Source organism: Hakea prostrata, chromosome 5 (assembly GCF_041222555.1).
Source record: "Hakea prostrata isolate BN-2017 chromosome 5, UWA_Hpros_2, whole genome shotgun sequence".
NCBI classification, from domain to species: Eukaryota; Viridiplantae; Streptophyta; class Magnoliopsida; order Proteales; family Proteaceae; genus Hakea; species Hakea prostrata.
Window position 1 is genome coordinate 51062153 of NC_142604.1, and position 24814 is coordinate 51086966.

The 24814-nt window shown below is 35.2% G+C and overlaps 3 protein-coding genes across 3 annotated transcripts; all 3 read right to left on the reverse strand.

The window, feature by feature from the left end:
• Positions 1-103: 103 nt before the first annotated feature.
• LOC149016424 (protein DETOXIFICATION 27-like) lies at positions 104-3279 on the reverse strand. Its single transcript, XM_089154547.1, has 8 exons — positions 2789-3279; positions 2142-2683; positions 1958-2044; positions 1805-1861; positions 1480-1718; positions 850-968; positions 654-740; positions 104-563 (listed from the first exon to the last, which is right to left on the reverse strand). Exons 1-8 carry the CDS (start codon positions 3113-3115, stop codon positions 483-485), a joined length of 1539 nt encoding a protein of 512 aa, XP_089010673.1. The 5' UTR covers positions 3116-3279; the 3' UTR covers positions 104-482.
• A 1865-nt stretch (positions 3280-5144) lies between these two features.
• Positions 5145-7685, reverse strand: LOC149016425 (protein DETOXIFICATION 27-like). The gene is made up of 7 exons (XM_089154549.1): positions 7226-7685; positions 6594-7135; positions 6420-6506; positions 6261-6317; positions 5915-6153; positions 5712-5830; positions 5145-5620 (listed from the first exon to the last, which is right to left on the reverse strand). Exons 1-7 carry the CDS (start codon positions 7457-7459, stop codon positions 5519-5521), a joined length of 1380 nt encoding a protein of 459 aa, XP_089010675.1. The 5' UTR covers positions 7460-7685; the 3' UTR covers positions 5145-5518.
• Positions 7686-7780: 95 nt separating this feature from the next.
• LOC149016426 (uncharacterized) lies at positions 7781-9092 on the reverse strand. Its single transcript, XM_089154548.1, has one exon. It carries the CDS (start codon positions 8555-8557, stop codon positions 7967-7969), a length of 591 nt encoding a protein of 196 aa, XP_089010674.1. The 5' UTR covers positions 8558-9092; the 3' UTR covers positions 7781-7966.
• Between the last annotated feature and the right edge of the window lie 15722 nt (positions 9093-24814).

The window sequence follows — 24814 nt, forward strand, 5'->3', positions numbered from 1 at the left end:
ATGCTTCATCATATGGAGGATTTTTATTCTTCTGTTTAATTATAGAGATGGATTAAGAATGATAATATATGGACTAAGCCACCATCAAATGCATGTCATAATCTGATTCTCATATTTATGGTAAATCTTTGTTATTTCTCATCAGATTCCATTCAATTGTTACAAACCATTGATACATCTCTCACCATTTTTTCAATAAAACTAAGATATGTCATTCTTTTGTTCCAAATACAATTGTTACTCAGTCACATTCAACCCAAATCTTTTCAATACCAAACAACTGTACCTTCTTCCAACCCGAACATCTTCAAATTCTGTTTCGAAGTTTGTTTTGACTTGTAGGAATTAGCTGAAATAGTCTACCAGATGTTTCTCGATTGTCATTCATTTCTTTTCGATCATCTCACCAATAAGAGAACCATAAATTTCGGATCATCCTTTAAGTATTTCCTAGGTTGATGAAGTTGTAATAAGTGTTGCATTCATTTCTCTGTGATCTGATTTTCACCATCCAAACTATCCTGTTTTGCCCATTTCTCTACCTTGAGAGTTGCTTTTTTGGCCTGTCAATGGTGAAATAGCCAGGTAAGAAGAAAAAAAATTAGTGGGTGCTAAAATTCTTTTCTCTGCAAAATTTTACAAATTGAATTTACCTCATTTTCCCAATCACAGCGAATGGTAATGATGGCCAATACCAATGTTTGGATGCCTGTACCACAAATCATTCCCATCCAAATTCCCTGATTTTTACCATTGTTAAATATCATTAGATCAAACTAAACAACTAGCAAACCCAAGATCAATCAATGATAACCTAAACAATACAACACACTGGAACTAGAAACATACCTTGGCTCCAAGATTGAAGTACCACCCCAATAAACATCCAAATGGTACTCCAATAATGTAATAGCAACCCAAATTTATGTAAGCCACAAATGACTGCCAACCTGATCCAACAGCAACTCCTACAATAAAAATATACAATTCTCATGATGAATCCACATCTTCCCCCCCCCCCACACATTTAAGGATGATGGGGGCAGATATAGGCCATGGGTCACACATCTTATGAGAAGTTCAGATCAGTCAGCATGTATGTACCCAAGTGGGCAGCATGATACTTATGTGATTTTTCACATTTTTACTCCTAAACCTAATCATATTGACATATTAGGCAACCATCATCTTCTTCCTGCAATCCTAATCTCTCCATTCTTTCTTTTTTTCTGCTTTCATGGCTGCTGATGTATTGGGATGAAAAATCACTGGTTTGGTTAGTTTTGTAAATCTAAAGTAGTTTTAGTTAGTTTTGTTAACCAAAACATTGAGTGGCTACTTTACTTTTTGTAAAGTAAAAGCATAAAATAGCTAAGGAACCAGCCCCCTCAGGCCCTCAAGGAACCTTTCCATACCAAACTCTCTTTTTAGAGATTCTCAAGTCTATTATTATTCTAAAGGCATGTGAAAAATACTTACCGGAGAGAACTGTCTGAACACTATTGAGGAGGATGGTGAAGGCCAGGAGGACAGAGAGTTTATCAGCTGCAGTGATGACTTCTTCGCTTGATGTGAAAATGATCGAATACTTGCTATGGAATATCAAAATGAGAGAACAAAATATAACACCGATAACCATAGATGTTGCCACAGAAACAATTGTTGCAAACTTAGCTCCATTTCCATTGCCTGCTCCGAGCTCGTTTGATACCCTTACTCTGTAGTGAATTTCGCAGTCACATAAACACAAAACTAGTACTTGTTACCAACATAATAATGAACTAAAATCAAGAAGCAATCTTACCCAGCTGCTGCGAAGAACGCCAATGGAATCATTATTTCCCATGAATTAATAGTCATACTGCGAAAATTAAGCAGATCCATTGTTTCATTGGCTCAAACCAATCCCCCTTTCTCAACAAAACACAATCAAACGATTTGGGTAGATGGAACATACCAGATAGACATAGCATCTACTGCAATCTTTGCGTTCTTGAGACTTCCTGTCATCAACAGTAGTATTCTGTAGTACCAGTTCTCCAAGCTGCCAAACAAATAGAAAAGATGAGTAAATTTAGAACTCAAATTGAGTTAATTTGGAACCCAAATTCAAAAGAGTTGCAGGAGTGATGTTGGTATACCAGAGCATGACCCCAGAAGCTGCAGAAAGCTTCGTGAATTCCCAAAGACCAGAGAAGGCTTGAGTAGAGAAACCAGTCCAAGTTAGAGGACACCAACCACAAACAGAGTAACCCAATAACCCAAGAACCGAAACCCACCAGGAGAAGTTGAGAGTCATAGTAGTTGCAAACAATCCTAGCTTCAATCCATACACAAAGACCCAACTCACAACGACATGAAATATCAAACCCACCAAAGACACCCATGCGATCACAGAATTTTTCAATTGGCACTGCAAGAACCTCACCAGAGGGAACTGGAATGTAAGGCTGAAGTGGAGAGGGATTAACCAAATCGCCACCTGACCCGACAGCTCCGCCACATCGTCCGGTTCTCCAATCCATTTCAGAACTGGAGTGGCAAAAATGTACATGGGTAGTAGCAGAACAGAGCAGAGCAGCAAAACTATCCATGATCGTTGCATGTAGATACCCATCATCTGGTATTTCTTGGCCCCAAATGCCTGCCCACATAGCGTCTCCAACGCACTGGCCATTCCTAACTAGTTAATCACAAAAAGAGACTTCAATGAATCAAATTAATATAAGTGAAGGAATTTGGCAGAGCAGAACAGAGAAGAACACAGGAGATCGAGGAGAAAAGATACCAAAAGCCCAAAATTGAAGCCAACAATGACGTTGATGGCAATGGAGATAGCAGCAAGGTCGAGATCGCCGAGGTGGCCGGCGAAGGCTTGGGTGATGACGATCATGGAGAAGGAAGTTATACGACTGAAGATTGCAGGACCCACGATAAGCCATAGCTTCTTTGATTCAACCCAAATCCTCCTCCATACATCTTTTTTCTCTGGATTTTGTTCGTCACTATTTTCACTCTCTTCTATTGATGATTTGTTCTGCAATAGAGGAACCACCTCATCCCCTGTTATGCCATTACTGCTCTGCATTCTATGGCTTTCTTCTTCCACCGACATGAGAGAGTGGATCTGCACCGATAAAACAAGAAAAAAAGATGGATATAATACACAGGGAGAAGAACACTGAACACCATAAGTAGCTTGCAAAGTTGATTCGTGGAAGAATTTAAAATTAATTAACTAGACAGATCCACATCCTCTGTTCCCTACTATTCCCTTCCCTCCTACGATTGTGCAATGTGACATTAACTAGTCCAACAGTAACCCAAATAATTGGTTCACCAAAAAACAAACCCAATTAATTGACATCCCTAACTACTCATGAATTAAAATCAATAAATTAAATTATAAAAAGATAAAAAGTTAGAATGTTTTTTTTTTTTTTAATAATTGGTTGGTATGGGTGTGGTCTACTATATATACTGTATATATTCTTCACTAAAAAGTGTAGATCATTATTAAATGAACTAGGTTCAATGGTAAACTATACATTTTAGATGAGGGCTAAAGTTGGTAGGACACTTGTTCAAATTGACAAGTGATCTAGCATTAATATTTTATAAGAACACGCGAAAACATTTGAGATAGTTTGCATCTCACATTAAAAGATGTTGGACTCTTAAATTAAAGTCAGACTTAGAGAATAATCGTTAGATATCAAAAGACCGAGATAATAATAGGGAATCACTCGGTTTGTACATGGATCATATGCAATTCAATTAGTAAGGTTATCATATCTATATCTTATTATATTTTGAAAGATTTAAATAGTAAGATTTTCAACATAAAATTTTCTCCATGGATACAAACTCAAATCGAGTATGAATTTTTGATCCATAGACATATCTACGATTTTGCTGATGAGGGTTAGGCTTCAGATTTTAGAGTTCAGTTACTACCCTTTCTTTTATTTTTATTAGTGTTTCTCTTTCTTATTCTTTTAATATTAATATTATTTCTTGATAATAAGATATATTTTACATTTTTATTACAATAAAAAAGAAAAAAAAAATCAGTTAAAACATATGTCTATTCTACAAAAATATTTTTATTTTCCTTCAAAAGAAGTCAAAACACAAAAGCAGTCAATTTAAACCAAATAAGGGTAAACATAGGTCTTCTTCAAAATGATTGGTTATAGTTCTAAATTGGCATATGGCTTGCGTGCTACGTAACCAATGCACAGCATAGTGTTGCAATGCGCAAAATTGAAGCACAACCCTTCAAATTGTTTAGAGATCATGTGTTGCTGCTTTTGGGCATAGGGGGATTTTGAATCATTTTTTTTTCTTTTCCTGAATGTAGTTATTTATAAGTTTTTCAATTTTATTGTTGTAATTCTATCCATTTTCTTACTAACAAGTAAAACATCAAATCCGCTCCGCCATAGAAGTAGCCTCTAAGTGAACCACGAAAAATTTCGTCTTGGATATATAGTTTTGCTCTTTGTTTCTAACATAATGTAAAGTTTTTTCAGTCTTGGTTTAGTTTTCCAAACCCCACTCAATAAAAATATTCTGCGAAAATATCATGAATGAATGATGAAATTTGTCTTCAAACTACTAGTATTGCAAGACTTCAGTCTATGAATGATGAAAATTGTCTTCAAACTACCAGTGTTGGAAGACTTCATTCTACATGTGTAGTCGCATTTTGGTCTGTGAATAGATTCCAGAAAAGAGAGAACATTTTAGATTACGAAGGGTGCGTTTGATAACGTTCTTAAAAAACATTTTTGGCATTCTTCTGTTCTTTGGGAATGGAAGAATGGGTTAGAGGCATTTGATAAAACGGTTTGTTCTTTTGTTCTTTAAGAACGGACCGGCCAAAAAAGTGTTCTAAAGAACTTTTTGCAGAACATAAAAAACATGTTTTTACCAAAGAACAGAAACGGAATTGATAAAATTGGATCAAATTGAAGCTTTAGAACAAGTTTATCAAACACCAACTTATTTTTCAACAAAAACAAAAAAAAACAAAAAAAAAAAACACCAACATATTCTATTAGTGTTCTAAAAACATTTTCAAAATGGATTTATCAAACGCCCATTTTCAAGCAAAGAACGATCTTTTAGCACAGAAACATTAAAAAACGGTTTTGTATAAGAACTGATTTTTCATAACAGAAACGTTACCAAATGCATACGAACCAACTCTTCTTGGCTGGATGGACAAAAGAACAGAAGAGAAATGAAATTTTTGCAATCATTATCAGAAAAAGTTATATGAATTACATACATTTTAAGACTAATTTATATTTTTCTTCGTAAAATAAGGGTTACATATGAAAAGTAAAATGAAATTTAATAACCAAGAACCATATGATTTGAAGTAAATGATAAAAAATAATAGTGTAATGGATTATAAAATTTTTAATTGTAGGTTTGAAAATTTCTCACTTCTGTTCCCTTCAATGTCTCCTGCAATCAAATGGAGCTTGTGTGTAAATGTAATCTAAATTTAGTGAATCACATTACCAGTCTCCCAGTCGCATCTCACAGTAAGAATAGTCAAGATCAATGTTTGAACCACAGTGCCACCAACCATTCCAATCCAGATTCCCTGTTTAATTAATATCATCAGCAAGAGGAATTAAGTCAACTAATGGCTTTTGTGTCTCTCTGCTACTGTTCTAAGTTTGACAATAACATACCTTAATATCAGACTTGAAGACCCATCCCAGAAGAATCCCCAGAGGAACACCAATGAAGTAGTAGCATCCAATGTTTATGTAAGCCACCCTTGCCTGCCATCCTGATCCAATGGCAACCCCTAAACAGAAACAGAACTTGATTTCTAAGATTAGATATCATAGTGTTGCAAAATTCTCAATTTCATTGAGAATGGTTATCTCACCAGAGAGAACTGGTTGAATGCAGTTGAGGAGGATGGTAGTTGCTAATAGCATTGATAGTTCATTGACTGCTTTGATGACTGCAACATTGGAGCTAAAGAACAGTGCAATCCTGTTGTGGAAAGCCATGATCATGATAAAAAAGAAAAGGGCTACCACCAGAGAGGTCACCATTGACACTATGGCTGCAAACTTTGCACCCTTAGTGTTACCTGCTCCAAGCTCGTTTGCTACTCGTACACTACATTATTTACATAACCCAGTAAAACCAATTTGCTGTCATGGCTTTGATACAGGAAGAATTGGAGGAAATTAGAAGAGACAAAAGGGATTAAGATTTAAGATTACCCTGTTGCTGCTAAGAACCCGAGAGGAATCATCGATTCACACCCAAAGATGGTCATGCTGCAAAATAACATCAATAGCTTGAGATAACCAGAGATTTAAAGGGAAGGAGAAACAACCAAGTTGTGAAGACTGGAAAGAGCAGGAGGAGATGATCCTAACCAGATGGAAAGGGCATCTACTGCTACATCGTTTTTCACTAGATATCCAGTCACTATGATCAACATTCTATAGTAAACATTCTCCAAACTGTCATTTCATCATAAAATTAATCAGACCCAGATTCTGACTTCTTTGGAAATACAGATATAGAGAAAGGCATACTACTATTACTACCATAACATGATACCAGAAGCTGTAGAGAGTTTGAGAAATTGCCAAAGCCCAAGAAACGCTTCAGAAGAGAAACCAGTCCATGTAAGACGACATTGTCCACAGATTGTATAGACAAAAAGCCCCAAAACCGTTAACCACCATGACAAATCAAGAATTATTGCAGTTCCAACTATGCCGACCTTGAGCCTATGGATGAAGAGCCAACTAACAAACACATGGAGGGCAAAAGCTAACCCAGAAACCCAAGCAATTACAGCGGTCTTAAGCTGGCACTGAAGAAACCTCTGTAGGGTGAACTGAAACACAAAGGAAAAATGGAGCGGAATCAGCCAAAGAGCCACCTCTCCCGATTTCTCTGCAACTTCTGTAGTCTGCCCTGTAAGCTTCAAGATGGGAGTAGCGAAGACGAAAATGGGCAAGAGCAGGATCGCAAAGAGGAACAGAACAATCCACGAACGCTGGAGATAAATCCCCAACAAGTGGTATTGCTTGGCGCCGTAGGCTTGACCACACAAAGTCTCCAACGCGCTTGCCATACCCAACTGAACAAATCCTTCGTTTCATCAAATCAAAAGCCATGGATCGTAAGTATGGAAGAGGAACATAATGAAGGTAAAAGAAAGGAACAGTACCAAGAACCCGAAACTGATGGAAATGATAACAGTGGAAGCAATGGAGATTGCTGCCAGGTCAAGATTTCCCAAGTGACCTGCAAATGCTTGACTTATTAGAGTCATGGCGTACAAGGCTACCCTGCTGAAAATTGCAGGACCTGCGATCTGCCACAACCGTTTCGATTCCACCCATATCCTTTGGATCACAGAATCTCTCTCCTCTACTAATAGATGAAGCTCCTCTTCCCTCATCTCTGTCTCTCTTTACGGAAGTTGTAGATTATCTGCTTCTTCTTCTTGTTTCTTCTTGTTTCAAAGGTAAAATTCAGCTTGCTTAATTTTCTTTTTTCTTCTTTTTGGGTACAAGAACGCCCGGGAAATTGGGGTAATTAAATAATTAAGAGGGATTAAAAATGAAATTTCATTTTTGTTATAAATCAAGTTGAGAATTTGAGAAAGGTTAAAAAGGTTAATGTAAGCATACCATCAATTATGGAGATTTTAATCTTTTTCCAATACAAAATCTACTATAATCTCAGATTCAACTGTTAATCTGCGATAATTAGCAAAAACTTGAATACAAAAGTCAAAACGCTTTATTATGATTTACAGTATACAATGTAATTCACTGAGAGCTAAAGTTCAATGATGAATACAAATATAATAACAATGAATCGACTCAAAAGAATCATCGCAGTCCATACATGAGTAAACACAGCAAAAGCGAAGGTGCCCAGAAAGAAAGAAGAAGAAAAAAATTCACATAAACTTCAAAGAAATCCTATGAGAAGATGAATGGTGATGGGTTCTTAGATCAAGGAAGCAAAAGCGAAGGTGCCCAGAAGGACAGAACCCACAAGTGCAACTCTGTGGAGTGAACCCTGAGCACCCGAAGAAGGGTTGTTTGTCGTCTCTGACGGAGGAGAAGCCGGAGATGTAGGTGGTGAGGGTGGTGAGGGCGGTGGTTGTAGTTGGAGATTCAGATGGAACTGGAACGAACTGAGGCGGTTGCGACATGGGAGAGCCAGCAGGAGTGCTAACGGGAGCAGGTGCCGGAGAGGTTGTTGGAGAGGTTGTTGGAGATGGTGTTGGAGATGGTGTTGGTGTTGGAGTTGTAGTTGGTGCAGGAGAGGGTGTTGGTGTAGCCATGGAAGGTGAAGGTGCAGGTGCCGGTGGCCCGGATGAAACCATCGGTGCCGGAGCCGGAGCCGGCGAAGCAGAAGCTGGAACTGGAGTTGTTGGAGCAGCCACAGGAGCGATTCTGGGAGCAGATCCCGGTGCCTGAGCAATTGAAGAACTCAACAACGAACCCAATACCAACACGATAGCCACGAAACTAGAGAAACCCATCTTCGTAAACTTGAAATTGTTCAGAGTATGAATTGGAAGATTGAAGAGAGGAAAATGTTAGAGTTCTTTCTATCTGCTCTGAATCAGAAAAGAAAAGTTGCAATTGCAGTGAGGGAAAGTGAGAAAAGAAAGGGATATATAAAGGAGATGGAAAGTCGGTTGTTCAGACTTTATTGATCTTCCGTGTAATTGTTCTTTAGTCAAGCCAATGATGATGAATGGTTTGAAGAAGAAGAAGAAGAAAGTTTCCTGAAATTTTAAAATAAGTGATGTAATCTGTATAGGCTCCAAGGTCATAGCAGAGGAATTCAAAGAAGGCGGCTAAGCTTTGCTCTCTCAGCTAAGCTGCTGCTTCTACTTCCTTCTTTCGTATCATATGACGACTCTGGCCAAGTCCTTCACAGCTTTTTTATACTTTGAGAAATTCTGGAGAAATTTCCCAGGTACAACGCTTGCTATACACTATTTCGCGTTTTGGATTTCCTTAGCTTAGCGCGTTTGGAATCGTTCTCTTTCGTTTTCAACTGATCATAATCTCATTTTCTTCTCCTAATCTGGTCTCCGCGTTGCCTGTCAAATTACTCCCATTATTATTATTTTTTAAATAATAACTTGAAGGTAACACTAGCGATTTGAGGGTAGCAGTAATGGATCGTTGATTGGTTGAAGGAAATATTTTTAGAGAAAAATTGAGAAGTGGGAAACAAGAACCATGGACAGGTGTGATGTCTCCACTAACCAGCAAGCACCAGTATTGAGTCTCCTGTAAAATCTCAAATTTTGAAGCCCAACTGCAACTGTGTTTGTCTTAGGTTAACTAAAGATCTTATGATGTGGGAGTTCAATTGAGAAGTGGGAAACAAGAACTCATGATTTGTAGATAAGATTGAGCCAAAGCTTTGGCCGGTTGGGTTGTGGCTTCACAACTTCCATGTCAAATGTCAATGGAGCAAGGAGAACGATGAGAATTATATCCGTTAATTTCTTAGGAAGCTACAAAATATAAAATGGTCGACTCATCAGAAGGTGAGAACACATCTGAAAATGTAAACCTTTGAAACAAACTGAAAGGAACCGATTTGAAACATGTCTAATATTCCTATGCAGATCAATGTAATCGTTGATGACCTAGCTACGAAGGCCTGGTTGATTTTAAGTACGGTGGCCTGTTTTCATTCCTTTGCTTGAGGAGTTGCTCATTTTTTTTTTGTGAGTCCGGTACTTGAATCCTTTACCCACACGGAAAGAGAAAATTCAAATCTACATTATCATATAGGGGAACACACTGATAATGTAACTGAAAGGGACCGATTTGAAACATCTCTAATATTCCTATGCAGATCAATGTAATCGTTGATGACCTAGCTAAGAAGGCCTGGTTGATTTTAAGTACGGTGGTTTGTTTTCATTCCTTTGTTTGAGGAGTTGCTAATTTTTTTTTTGTGAGTCCGGTACTTGGATCCTTTACCCACACAGAAAGAGAAAATTCAAATCCACATTATCATATAGGGGTGCAAGTTTGGTCTTGGCGGCCCTGACCCGCCCTAAGCCCGCCCTGAGCCCGAATAGGGCTTGGGTTAAAGATTTTGGCCCTAAGGGCAGGCCTGGGATTCCCGGCCCGCCCCTAATTTTGGCCCTGATCTTAACCCTAATCTTAGCCCTGATTCTAACCCTGATCTTGGCCTTAATCTAAGCCCATGATTTTGGCCTTGATTTGAGTCTGGACCCTCCACCCATATGGAGAGGAATTAATTCTAATCCACATGGGTGAATATTTGACACGTTTCAAATTTTAAAAACATGACCATGTTTTGTAAAAAATTAATAAAAACAAATTATATCCCCATTACCAATGTACTAAGCATCCATCTGATTTTGGCTCTATCCTAACCCTAATTTTGGCTCTAGTCTTAATATTTAATTTGACCCTGATCATGTACTAGATTGTTATCCTAATCTTCATAATAACATTGATATAAGTATAAGTCTCAACTTTGACCTTCAATCATTTTGATAATATTAGAATATGAGTTCAGTTTTTATATTATTTTTAAGATAATTTATATTTTTTGAACTAAGTCATTTTTAGTTCCCAAAAATCATTGATTTTTTTTTTTGGGCATAAGGCGAGATAATATATTATAAATAATAAAAGCTAATATATAGAAAATTAATATCTAACAAATCTACACCCCAACTTCTCATCATGAATATTGACATCTTTCTTTTGCCTACAACGTGATATTTAAAATAAAATAAAAAACAACTTATTAAGGACAATTAGCTATGTTTGTAATTAAAATATTATTTTCTTTAACTACTAAAAAATATCAATACTAAATTATCGTTGATTTACTTGTTAACAAAATTTTGAATATGAATTTTTTTGTTGAATAAGGATATCAATGGGAGAGGTTTTCAATTTCCATCACAAAAGTACTAATAGAGGTTTTCAATTTCCATCACCAAAGCAATGGGAGACTTTCAAAGTTTAATATAGAATTATAAAGTATGAATTTATTTATGTTTAAAGCAATACTATCAACTTATTGATTATTTTTTTCATTTTGTATGAGCTTGAATCATCTATTTTTATGAATTTTATTTTTAATTTACTTGTGATAGTTTTTATTTTTTTATTTTTTTATTACTAATATTTTTTTTTATGAATTTAGATTTGATATTTTAGGTCCAAGGATAGGACCAATTAAGGCTAGGCCCCCCTTGGCCTCAATCTGGCTCCGCCACTAACTGTATGTATGTTGGGTTTGACTATATTCCTATTATGCCTACATAATTAGGGTTATTAATTTACAAATTTTGGGACAACTAATTGTAGAGGGTGAAAATTCTAAATATATGAGGACTAGTAGGATATTGCTACGCTAGTGTTGCTGGTGGTGCCTATGGTATCCATGTTGGATGGTTGCCACCTAGACTTAAATTGAATTTTTGTCGCACAACACCATGTGGCCATATGACTTACATAAAAGAAATTTGTTTTTCTTTGAAGAGATCGAAACCATTTTTTGAGTGGTTGAAATTTATTGACGACTAAATAGCAACCATCCAACGTTGGGCAGCAGTCTACAAACACCACCATGTCATCGGCACTAGCCTAGCAAGATTTGTTTTGCCGAGCCATGGTAAAATTTTTATTAATATAAGTGTGTTTTGTTTGTGTTATTTTGTGTAATTGTGCATCTATTTCCAACAACATCATGCTTTCAACCTCCATAAAATGCTCTCTTTTATGGAATTTGGATTGGAGCAAATCTTGACGGCTCCACTGCTAGGTGTTTGAACATGAAGAATAAAATTTAGCGACTCTATCAAGAATTGATTCAAAATCACTAATTTGAGTTAGAAATATATTGAGAAGCAACAGAGTATGAACTTGGAGAAACTAAGTACTACGTGGTGTTGGTTCATCATTACTTGCAGTAGTTATAATTACAACTCTACTACTTGTTACAGTGATCTTGGTTGTTGTCTATCTTCTTTCAAGAGTCATTCAAAGTAGAGAAGGGGGTTTCTCTCGCTTTGTCATTATGGGGTTTCGTGTCTTATTTCTATGGTGAATTCAAAGCAAGCAAGAAGAAAAGCAATCAAACTTCAAATCCTAGAAGAAGCAGAGTCATTATTCAAGTTAAAAGCACCTTATTCTATTGTAATACAAATTAATATTGTTATTCTTTTTAAGGCTTTTATCAAGCATTTAGAATACAATGGTGTTATAACAAACACCACGAAATAACGAATTAAAAAAAAAATAAAAAAATAAACAAAAACTAAAAAACACAAAGATTTAACGTGGCTCACACACCGATATAGGATGCTACATCCACGAGGCAAAGAAGAAGAGTTTTGCACTATGTAGAAGAAGAACATAAGGAGGATCTCACAACCTATCGTCAAGAATGGCATTATAAGAACTCTCATCCAAAACCCTAATAAAAAATCCAAAATCGCAACAAAATGTGGTACGCAAACATAAGATACATATATATAGACTCCAATTGGGTAAATGAGTTGACCCATCGAGTCGGTTGTATTAGGGGTGTCAACGATTAGGGTTGGGCCCATTTCAGGCCGGCCCTAACAGTTTTAGGCTGAAAAACACTCACACCAAACATAGACCATTAAGAAAATAACGGTTTCGAACCTGTGCGGTTTGGGTTCGGGCTGACTAACGGTTTGGGCTAACATTTTAGAATTGGGTTTACTAATGGTTTGGGTTCGGGTTTACTAGCGGTATATTTTGAGTACCTTGTTGATATGTGAAATTTATCAAGAGTATGTGAACATATATAAGTATTAAATTATCTCCAAGTCTTTTGTGTTGGGTGTTTAAAACAAAAAACTTTTTTTCTTCAAAAAAATAAAACTTATAGAACTAATATACAAAAGAAAGTTGGCATCTTGATGAATTTTTGTGGGTTGTCTCTGCTTATTTTCCTCCCCCTTCTTGACATTTATAAAAATGAATCAAAATAAAGCATTAAAAGATTTTCAAATGATAATACATTTGCTAAATATTTACTAAGTCCATCTTCCAAATGGCAAAGGCTTTGACAAACTTGTTGTTTGCATATTCCAAAGCAAAACAATTAAAGAAAACAAATGGATACTTGGGGGTTTTTCTTGTCTTTTACATTTATTTTATTTTATTTCTTTATAATGGGTTTAATGGGCTGGTTTCGGGCCAAACGATCCGGTCTAGCGAGGTCACACACGGGCTGGCCCGACCCAGCCCGAACCATTGCGGGCTGAGTTTCTCAACCCAAACACAGCCCATTAAGCTTTGGTTCGGGCCAATTTGAGTTATAGCGGGCCGGTTCAGTCCGGTTTTAATGGTTTGGATTAGGTTTTGACACCCCTAGTCGTATATATATACCCCCTACATAATCCGAGATCAGTGGTGGGCTACAGGCTTGGGCTCAAGCCCTCCGCTTCTATTACAGATCTCTACAAATAGGTCATTCAGATGGTCCACCAAAATATATTGGTACAGATCCATCTTCCAAATCGGGTACAAGAATTCGAGTCAAAACATAACAAATGGTACTTCTACTGCAAAGCACTAACCAGTCCAATGAAAGATAAAGTGATGAAGTAGCCTTAACTAGATAAGAGTGATAGAAAGAGTTTTACAAACAAACAATGCAACCAACTAGTAGTCCATAAATTATTTTGGAAGTGCTAGAACATATCAATTTCCTACACCAACCTGAAGAAAGACTCTATTCAATGTGCTAAACTCATCAATGGAAAAACATCCATGAACTAGAGATTAGTAGTAGCCATACTATCATGTATGACTAGGCCCTCTTTACTAGTGAGTCAACTATAGTGTTGATATCCCTTGGAACAAAATGAAAATTATATTTATGAAATGAATAACTTCATTAAGGAACAAAGAAAAATATTTCAACAAACATTGGCCAAAATTCGCTAAATTTTGGCCGGTTTGGTGTTTAGTGATTTTTTTTTAGAGCAAAACCGACACAGATAAAAAGTCGCCCAAATTTTTTATGGAATTTCCAACCTATTTTTCTTGATTTTTTTTTTCTCTTATCCAAAGCTCTCGAGACTTTTTTTCCCATACTTCTTGCATTCTTGTCATATTTTTCTTCGATCTTTGACATATAGATGTAGGTCTCGCTTCATTCTTGACTGGCATAGCATTGTTTGCGATGGTTAGTATGAAATGTCATGGATTGACTTTAAAAATATTATGGAGGAGAGCTCATAACTATAGCTTTTGAGCCTTCTAGCATGAGATATGAGTCATATGACTCACAATAGATGGATCCACCAAGGCATAGTACTTGAAATTGACATGATACATGTGGTGCCAGCTCAAATATATACTTAGTTGTATTTGTATACTAGTATTTTATAATGATGTTTATTGTTCTTGTGCATATTTATTTTGGTTTAATTGTTTAGAATAATATTTTAGTTTTGCCCATATATAGTTGAATATGTGCCAATTAAAAACACCAATTTAGGTGAGGTTTTAGGCAAAACTAGAAATTCTAATATGTTTATTGGCATCAAATTAGGATCGACAAAATTTGGCCATATTTCGGCTGAAGTTTCGCACTATGCTCAGGATATTCTTAACATCCAACAACAAATTATTTTTCTATTTTGCTTTACGAAAAATCGATTCACCATAGAAATAGAATGTTTTCAAATTTCTTTCTAACATTCAATAAGGGCAAAATATGTCTTTTAATATTTAAAGTTAACGATAGGACATTTGTAATAGAATAAATTTTTGTGATAGAAACGTAATTAATTGAAAACCTAATGGTTGTGTATGTAAGTTAATTATAAATTTCAAAACTAAGTTAGGATAAACCTTTTTTTGGTAACCTTTCGGCTGCATTTGTTTGGAAAGGTGGGGTGGAAAAATTAAACATGTGGGCCCACAAGTAATGGGGTGAGGGAGAAGGATGAAAGGAAATGAAAGAATTTTGTGAAAAAATGTTGAATGTGGATCACATTTTGTTGTTTTCCACAATTTTCCACAAAATTTCACCTATTTTGTAGGATTTTGAAAATATATGATGTGAAAAAGTTAGTATGTTATCTCAACAGACAAGCTTTCCTAACTTAAAAAATTTGACCACCAACATTTTTACCCCCAGTAAATCAAATAAACCACACTTTGAGATTTCATGAGGTAGGAAAAAGTTTAAAAAATTGGGATTTCATGAGGTGGGAAAGTTTGGGTTTTTCAAACTTTTTCCCACCCACCTTTATTCCAGGAAACAAACAGTGCTGGGAATTTTTTTTTTTTTTTTTTTTTTTGAATCCGAAGAGTTTATATATAGGGTGGGAGAATATTACTAATATAGGTGCTGGGGAAAACTTTAGGTATAGTTTTCATCAAATTGTTTGTTTGCCCCAAAGATAGGCATCAAAATATGGGTTAAGTTAATTCTTTTAAAAATCAAATTCTACATAATGTAGAACATTTTCTAACTACCCTTATCAATACAATAAATCAAGAAAATTTTCTATTAAAGTTGTGATTTTTATATATCATTGGCTAAGAAGAAGGGATGTAAAGGGCTTGAATTCAGCATGACTATAGTAATATTTTAATCCGAATCCGATTATTAAACAAATTATCTTAATTCGAATCTGATATTTGTCATGTATGTAAATTTATAACCAAATCCGAATTTGTTTAGATAATCGAATTTTTAGATAATATTCAATCCAAATTCAAAGTAATCGGATGGATAAAAATATCCGGATGTAGTTTGAATATCCAACATCCGATTAGAGTAATTATTGGTAGCTTAATGTAATTAGTTACTATAAAAGAAAATTAATGAAGGGATAATGATGTATTTTTCAAAATTAAACTTCAACTTATACAAATAGTATTTGTCAAATATCTAATCAAATCAGGTAATATCGAACTTAAAATTGACATATCCAAATTCGAATATTAATCAGATAAATCCAAATTCAAATTGAATTCCAATCCGATTACTAATCGGATCATCCAAATTTTAATCCGGATTCGAAAAAATTGAAGTTTGGTGCTCTTAAACGGATACAAATACAAATCAGATTCAAATTTTCGATTATCTATGTACATCCCTACTAAGATTCTGGATCTTCTATGTGAACCTTCAATTTTAGCATTCAACTTGGTCACAACTTGTGGAAGAATTCAAAATTTAACTCAATGTCAAGTGAGTCAAATACGGGAGATAAACATGCGTTGGAACAAAATGAAAAGTATATTTATGAAACATCCCAAGATAAATTAATTTTCTATTTTGGTTGAGGAAAAGTTTACAAAAAAAGATTGATTCAGCATAGAAATCGAAATGTTTTCAAATTTCTCTCTAACAATCAACACGGGCAAATATGTTTTTAATAGCCCAATAGCCCCCTTATGGAAAAGGCCCAGACCATAATTGAAGACATTAAACATTTGAAGAAGACCTGGTTGATTGCGCATCGTGGTCTATTTTTACTCATTGGCTTGAAGAGCTGTTAAAATTCCCAAGCATCAGTTTTTTGCAGGTTTTAATGCTCTACCCACATGTAAAAGAAAAAAAATTCCATCCACATAGTTGGATGTTTTACATGTGTTTAATTTAAAACAAGATCTAAGAAAATCCCGAAAATTAAAATTTCTCTATGCTTTCGTAAAAATGAGGATTTTGTTTTTAAATCAGACGTACGTTAAGCATCCAACTATGTAGATTGAAAATTTTCCTCTCTATGTAAGGAGAGGATTTTGCCAAGTTTGAATCCTCTCTCTTGAGGAAATATCACGAAAAGTCTTAATGAGTTCTTAGATTAAAATGTTTACGTGTAGCTACTCGTGTAGGTTTCCTCCTAGGAAAGAGCAAATCCAAAGATTTTGCTCTTTAAATAAATTTATTTTTGGAAAAAAAAATTTGTATAACCAAAATATAGATTATTAAGTAAAATCTTTTCAAAATCAGATTCTATTATTAACGTAAAACTTTCTCTAAGTAACCTCATCCATACAATAAATGAAAGAAATTTACAAATAAACTGCGGCTCTTTATCCCCACTAGCAAAGAGTTAGGCATCGGGTGGAAACCCAATTCTCGATCTTCTTTTAGAGTTTATTTTTGTTCTCCCTCTTTCTGAAGAGTTCAGATGTGATCACAATACCTGAAAAAATCAAACCTACAGTTAGACAATAACTCAAAAAACGGTTAAGCATGAGAGTCCTCCTAAATCCAGCCGTTGAAACCATGATTTAGTTTAATAAGGAACCTCAAATTGCTAGCACAAATCATGAAGATTCGTGAACCACCTCAACTCTATAGGGTAAATTGCTAGCACAAATCATGAGGAGTCGTGAACCACCTCAACTCTATAGGGTCTCTCTCTATATAAACTTGGAAGCGTCTCTCTGCTCACATTAATTTCTCTTTGATCCTCTCTCTCAAATCCATGGAGATGGAAGCAAAGGAAGTGCAGGAGCAAGAGGAGATGAAACCAACAATGGACGATAGCCAATCAATGGAAGACCAGAAAGTGCAGATGGAACCAAAGGAAGAGAGCAACCAGCCACAGGTATGCAAATATAATGTATTGGTTCTCATTCTCAACCGTAATAACAAGGGAAAGAGTGGATTTAACCTTGGATTTCAAAGGCGGCTGGACTTTCACTTTGTTCACACTCACCGTTTTATACCGGTACTTCTTCCACCACCGTAGCAACAAGGGAAGAAGAAGTGGTGGTCGTCGTGGTGGTTCATGGCTTGCTCCGCTTGCTTGGATGCTTTCCTTGACGGTCAAACTCATTTTATTTGTAATTATAAATAAATTTCTAGTGCACCTCATCAACATGCTCATTTACTTGAGCAAAAGGATCGGTTATTAGTTATACAGACATCATCATGTCCTCCAAGATAGAAGAGGAAGATTTCATCTACCTTTGTCATTACTGAATTTCGTCTTTCATTTTTGTCTAGGGTTTAGTTGAGCCAAGGTAAAAAAAATAAAAAAGTATCTGTATTTTATTTCTTTTTGGATAGAAAAGCATCGTTTGGGCTATTCTTGTTATGATTTTTCATTCTTATTTTATCTATATAAAATTCATTATTCTTGAACTTCTTGTGAAGGAACTAAACTATTATGCTGATTTCTTGGCTTGCTTGGTACAATCCACGTAGAAAATTTATTTTAGCCCTAATGCTGTTAACACTCTTCTTTTAACATTAGCAAATATTAATTATTCAGCCTGATGCAAATGGTAAGACATCCATGAACTAGAGATCAGTTAACACTCTTCTTTTAACACTCTTCTTTTAACATTAGCAAATATTAATTAATCAGCCTGATGCAAATGGTAAGACATCCATGAACTAGAGATCAGATAGTGGCCGGCCAGGTGACTGAGTCCTCTTTACTTGGGGGGGGGGTGTTATAATATGTGATCACTAGAAGAAAGTAGTCATTTCAGCATATCCTCAACAGAGAAGCAATGGTTATCATATCGGCCACTCGATTGATCCTAGAGGTGTAAATGGATAACCAAAATCCACTTTCGAATTTGAATCCACATCGTTTAGGGGTATCTGAATCCGTCCCATTACTAATGGGATGCAGATATGGTAATACCCTTTTCTTACCGATTATTATCCGTCTGATAAAATTATGCAATTAAGTTACTTATTTAGATTTATTTATTTTTCTTATTTTATAAATTTTTTACTTGTGATATGTTGCTATTTTTCTAGATTTTCTACTAAAATGGTTACCAAAGTTGTTAAATTTTAAAATTTCAAACATAGCCCTCACAAATAAAATGGTGAAGATGTAAACAGTAGTTGAAAACTTGTATTCAATCTACATTCATGCTCATTTAGAATAATAATTTACTTAAGAAAATAACTATCAGATTATCATATGAATTTGACTAAATCCGTTTAAAAATCGATAGAATATTATCCGAATCCATCCGAATATAATAGGATGCGGATATGGTATTACCACTATCCGATCCGAATCCGGTCCATTTACACCCCTAAGTGTGATGTCCTTCAGAGTTGGCTGTTTTTGTTTTTCTTTCAACTCTTTCTAGACTCTATACTCCTGTGATTTATTTGCTTGGGTTCAGCGCTATAAATGTGCAAAACTATTAAGCAAAAGTTTCATCCGTCGACTGACTCAAGATCAAGATTTTGATCTCAACAAAATCTTGCAGTTGATTTTCAATGATCCATCGGCCCATATATGTCATTCCTTTTACCATGATCAATCATCATTGCATGTGTTACACTTCATGATTTTTAGAGACGTAGGAACAAAAATGCATGAAACTAACAAGTCATTATGACATAATTAGAACTATGGAGAGTACTGAAATATAAAACCAACTAGCCTAACCAAACTCGGAAATTAAACAGGTGTGCTTTGCTCTTGGTTCTAGAGATATAATAAGTGAAAGCATTGTCCTCTGGTGTCGGTTGATGTTTAACTTCAAAATTTTCTACTACCCTTCGGAGTTCATTATAATATTTTGAAGGAAAACTGATGAGATTTTCCATGACCTTATTTGCTTTTCTTTTAAAGAGTAAAATCAAATTGCATTGGCACTTAAATAGAAACCTTAAAACATTGATACCTCATTTTATCTTTAATAAGTAAAGACATCCTAAAGTTAGATTTTCATTAGACAGCTTAGTCCAATTCATCATCAATTACGGTCAAACCACCGTTATTTTCTTTTAATTCCAAAACTACCCATTTTAATGATATGAGGTTACTTAAATACCCTCATCAAATTTTGAGGAAATAAAGAACTCCAACATCATCGTCTTCATGCCAATACCTCTAAACGGCAAAACGGAAATTACTGAGATATAGACTTGTAAATGGATAGTCGAAATCCGCTCCGAATTCGCATTCGTATTCATTTAAGGGTATCCGTATCTGGAATTTTTCTTACCGGAAAATATTTGTATCCGTCCGCTAAGCAACTGGATTTAGATTCGAATTCGAATTTGGATAATTGCTTATCTGATCGGATAATATCAGGATAAAAATTTATCCGAATAGATTAACGTATTTAACATTTTTTTCTCTAAAAATGGATGATAATAGGATTCGGATACCGTAATCAGATTTGGAAACCGGTAATCGGAAATTAGATTAAAATAATAATAATAAAAAAGTGACAATCACCAATCAATAATCGGATCGGATATCCGATAAAGTTTCGGATTCGAATTTGGATGCCTTCTCTAAATTTCTGCCGGATTCGGATTTGAATTCGGATAGCGGTTTTGCTAATTGGATTCGGATTTGGACCAGTATCCAAATCCGAATCCGATCCATTTACAGGTCTACTGAGATATACACACTCATCTCGACCTTAACCATATATACTCTCTCCTATTTTACCTTGATAGCTGTCTCCGTTCTCTCTCTTTTCCTCATGATCAACTCTTTGGTCTCCTAGACGCTACTCGCACAAACATTGAAATTGGCTCCGTTGTCCATGTAGCAATTGCATCCATCGCATCATTGTTCTTTCTCTATTTTGCTACCAAATTGAAATTGGCTCCGTTGTCCATGTGGCAATTGCATCCATCGCATCATTGTTCTTTCTCTATTATGCTACGAAATTGCTTCATTCATGCGCATGATGGTCATGCCAAAAATTTTGGACCGTTGGATCTAAAATTTGGTTTTTTCGGTAAAATGCGCTTTATATTATAATTATAGATATATCTAATACATTACAAATTTAAGTACGGTAATAAATATGACCATTCCGGTCGGCATCAGTGATCACAGTGAGCTCATCCGGTAGGTAAGAAACCAAATAAGAGATCTCTGTTTCAGTCATAACATGACTTGCAAGATAATTAGCAGCAACATTAACTTCGCGCAAGTGATGAATGAAAACACATTGGTGGAATCCAACACGAAGCCCCCAAATCTCTTCCAACAAATCACAAACTATCAATCACAATGGACCAATATATATCTTATGATGGTTCTACCATTAAATGCACAGGATTGAAACAAGATCCATCATGATGTTGACAAATCCTTATAATTTGTTTCTATGAAAATATCAACTTCTGTACTTGCTAGTATTTCATCTATATATAGTATTCCATCAGATTATTAATTGGATCATCCGAATTTGAATTTGACTATTAATTGAATCATCCAAACTTGAAAAAATCGAAATCTTGATACTCTCAAACGAATAAGAATACAAATTGAATTCGAATTTTGATTATCTGTTTACATCCCTATTCCCTACTAAGGGAACCTTCAAATTTAGCATTCGACTTGGTCACAACTTGTTGAAGAATTCAAAATTTAAACTCAATGCCAACTGGATCAAATATTGGAGATAAACACCTGTAGAAACAAAATGAAAAGTATATTTATGAAACATGCCGTGTTAAATTAATTTTCTATTTTGATTTAGGAAAGCTTACAAAAAAGAAATGACTCACCAAAGAATTCGATAATGTTTTCAAATTTATTTCTAACATTCAAAACGGGCAAATATGTTTTTAATAGCCTAATAGTCTCCTTCTTGAAAAGCCCTTGCCCATAATTGAAGACATTAAGCATTTGAGGACATACTTGTTAATCGGAAATCTCTTATATTTCTGGGCGGATCAATATAATCGTTGATCAACTAGCAAAGAATACCAGGTTGATTGCAAATATTGTGGTCTATTTTCATTCACTAGCTTGAAGAGTTATTAAAATTTCCAAGCATGGGTCCACATAGTTGGATGCTTGACATGCGTTTGATCTAAAAACAAGATTCTGGAAAATTTTGAAAATAAAATTTTCTCTCCGCTATCTTAAAAAAAAAGAGCAAATTGCACTGGCACCCCAAAATGGAGGCTTTAAAACACTGACACCCCACTTTATGTTTAAAAAACACAGACACCCCACTTTATGTTTAAAAAACACAGACACCCTATTCATTAAACACACTAGTTCATTTTGTTAGTAAAACCATTAATTCACTGTTTATTCTTTTATAATTCCAAAAATACCCTTATCAAAATTGAAGGAAAAAAAAAGACCATTAGATGGTTGACACGTATACTTTCTCTCCTTTGCTTCACTCTCTCCATCTTTGGCTCCCATTTTCTCTGCCCGTCTGCACCGCTCTTCCTCTCCTCTTTCTTGCTCCGGTCGATAATGGCACCTCCTTTGGTCACCATCATATTACATCGGTGAGACTTTCTTTTCACTCTTTTTTCTTCCCTTTCTAACAATTTTTGCTTCATTTAGTTACCCCATTAATTAATTCCTTCTGCCCTGATTTTCTTTTCCCTTTTCTTTTGAGAGGGGTGCTAAAATGGGTTCCTTCAGCAACTCTCCACTCTCCACGAGACTCCTCAACCCCCTAAAAACCCTCATGGCACCACGCCAGAATTTATGTTGTTATATGCGGGATAATGGCGGCATTTGGTGGTTTAATGTTTGGCTATGACATTGGAATTGCAGGTATTACATACTCTGTTCATGAGATAAAAGAAGGATTTTCTTTTAACTGATTAATGGGTTTCTTTTCAATATGCCAAAAAACTGAAAGCACACGAAGACAATTACGGCAATCCATCCCAATTGATGGAGGATTTCTTTGGGCTATGCAGCGGTGCCTGCGATTATGCTTGCGGTGGGATCCATGGTATCATTGAAACAGCAACCCTTTTTTTATTGGGCGCCAGAAGTTGGAACAAGGGAGTTCAACCCCAAATGAAAATCAGAGGTTCTGCAAAGATCGATGTCGAATTCGATGAGATCGTTCATGCCTGTGAGGTGGCTTGGCAAGTGGAGAACCCATCTGGTAAACTCATGAGACGTTCCCATCGTCCTGTATTGGTGAATACGATTGCGTTTGCAAATCCAGACTCTTAATGGTATCTTGCTAACTTAATCTATACAGTTGGCTGGACTAGCTTCTGTTCCTTTTTTAGTATCGAGGTTTGTTTGAATTGAAACCTCTGTCGCTGATTAACTATGAAGTTGTTGAATATTTGATGTCCCGTTGATTCTTCATCTGCACAGATGAAAACAAGGGTCATTAGTTGAGTCCCGTGGCTGTGATAAGGCCCTTTTGAGTTGGACTAAGCAACGGTAAGGAGGAGAGGAAGAGCGGTGCAAATGGTGGAGACGGAGGAGAAAATGGTAGCGGAAGGTGGAGAGAGTGAAAGCAGAGGAGAGAATAGAACACATGTCAACCATCTAATGGCCTATTTTTTTTCTCCTCAATTTTGATAAGGGTATTTTTGGAATTAAAAAAGAATATACAATGAATTAATTGTTTCACTAACATAATGGACTAGTGTGTTTAATGAATATGGTGTCTGTGTTTTTTAAACATAAAGTGGGGTGTCAGTGTTTTAAAGTGTCAATGCAATTTGCTCTAAAAAAAAGAATTTTTTTTTTTAAAATTAGACTAATCAAGTATCCAACTATGTAGTTTTGTAATCTCAAACTCAGTTTTAGCCAGTTTTGTTAAGTGAATCATTGAGTGGTTAAAAACTTAAATTCCCATGGGGAGGTCTTGGGTTTTCACCCATCCGGTGACATTTCATTTTCAGTATTAAAAAAACATCAGTACAAAAAAAAAAAAAAAAAAAAAAAAAAAAAAAAACATTGAGTGATTATTTTTGTAAAAGAAAACCTAAAAGTGGCTAATCATGTAATTTTTTTGAAATTTTTCTCTCAATGTGGGGAGGGGATTTTGCCAAGTTTGGATCTTCTCGATCCTCTGCAAAGAGAAAATATTACGAGGAGTCCAATAAGTTATGGGATTCAACCATGTTAAATATTTTAAGGGAATGAGGTAGCTGAACGTACGTGTGAATATGTTAATTAATTTCTATCGTCACTGTTAACTAAATTTGTCGATAAAATTTCTATTTTTTCTCCTATTATTTATTGGTTAATTAAGATAACCGTCTATCACCGATTAAAGTTAAAAAATAAATAAAAAATAAAAACCTACTTAGATTCTCGCTAGTGGTTAGAGTAACGGTTAAATTTCTTCTTTTTTTGTTCCATCTCTATCTCTTCCTCTGTCCCCTCTCCATCTCCATCGGCTCTGAAAATTCTTTCATCTACGTTCAAGTTTGGACCTTTTGATTGCAATAACTCTATTGTCGTAATTTTTGTCTTCCCTAGATCTCATGATTCTTTCTTGTTTCTAATTTCATCTCTTCACAAAAACTAATATTTTTCTTCTAAGTCTCTCTAAAAAATCAATTATGTTGCACCAGTAGAAGAACTATATTTGAGAAAAAAAACCAAGGAAGAAGAAAGTGTTGAATTTGTAGAAGAATTATATTAGAGAAGAAACAGAGGAGAAGAAAAATATGTTACCTTACCGCCAATTAGAATCGACAACGGGTGATATTAGTTTAAACTTAACTAACCCATAAATAATAGGAGAAAAAAATAGGAATGTTATTGGAGGATTTAAATTAACGGGTGATATTAGTTTAAACTTAACTAACCCATAAATAATAGGAGAAAAAAATAGGAATGTTATTGGAGGATTTAAATTAACGGGTGATATTAGTTTAAACTTAACTAACCCATAAATAATAGGAGAAAAAAATAGGAATGTTATTGGAGGATTTAAATTAACGGGTGATATTAGTTTAAACTTAACTAACCCATAAATAATAGGAGAAAAAAATAGAAATGTTATTGGAGGATTTATATTTAATTTAAAAAATTTGA

Bases quoted from the DNA above. Each gene is read 5' to 3' on its own strand.
- LOC149016424 (XM_089154547.1), bottom strand. From the start codon at position 3,115: ATGTCGGTGGAAGAAGAAAGCCATAGAATGCAGAGCAGTAATGGCATA. The intron at 2,045-2,141 runs GTATACCAACAT...TTTGTTTGGCAG, and splicing joins GCTTCTGGGGTCATGCTCTG to CTTGGAGAACTGGTACTACA. The intron at 741-849 runs GTATGTTTCTAG...GGTAAAAATCAG, and splicing joins ACTTCAATCTTGGAGCCAAG to GGAATTTGGATGGGAATGAT.
- LOC149016425 (XM_089154549.1), bottom strand. From the start codon at position 7,459: ATGAGGGAAGAGGAGCTTCATCTATTAGTAGAGGAGAGAGATTCTGTG. The intron at 7,136-7,225 runs GTACTGTTCCTT...GGATTTGTTCAG, and splicing joins CCATCAGTTTCGGGTTCTTG to TTGGGTATGGCAAGCGCGTT. The intron at 6,318-6,419 runs GTTAGGATCATC...GTTATTTTGCAG, and splicing joins GTAGATGCCCTTTCCATCTG to CATGACCATCTTTGGGTGTG.
- LOC149016426 (XM_089154548.1), bottom strand. From the start codon at position 8,557: ATGGGTTTCTCTAGTTTCGTGGCTATCGTGTTGGTATTGGGTTCGTTG.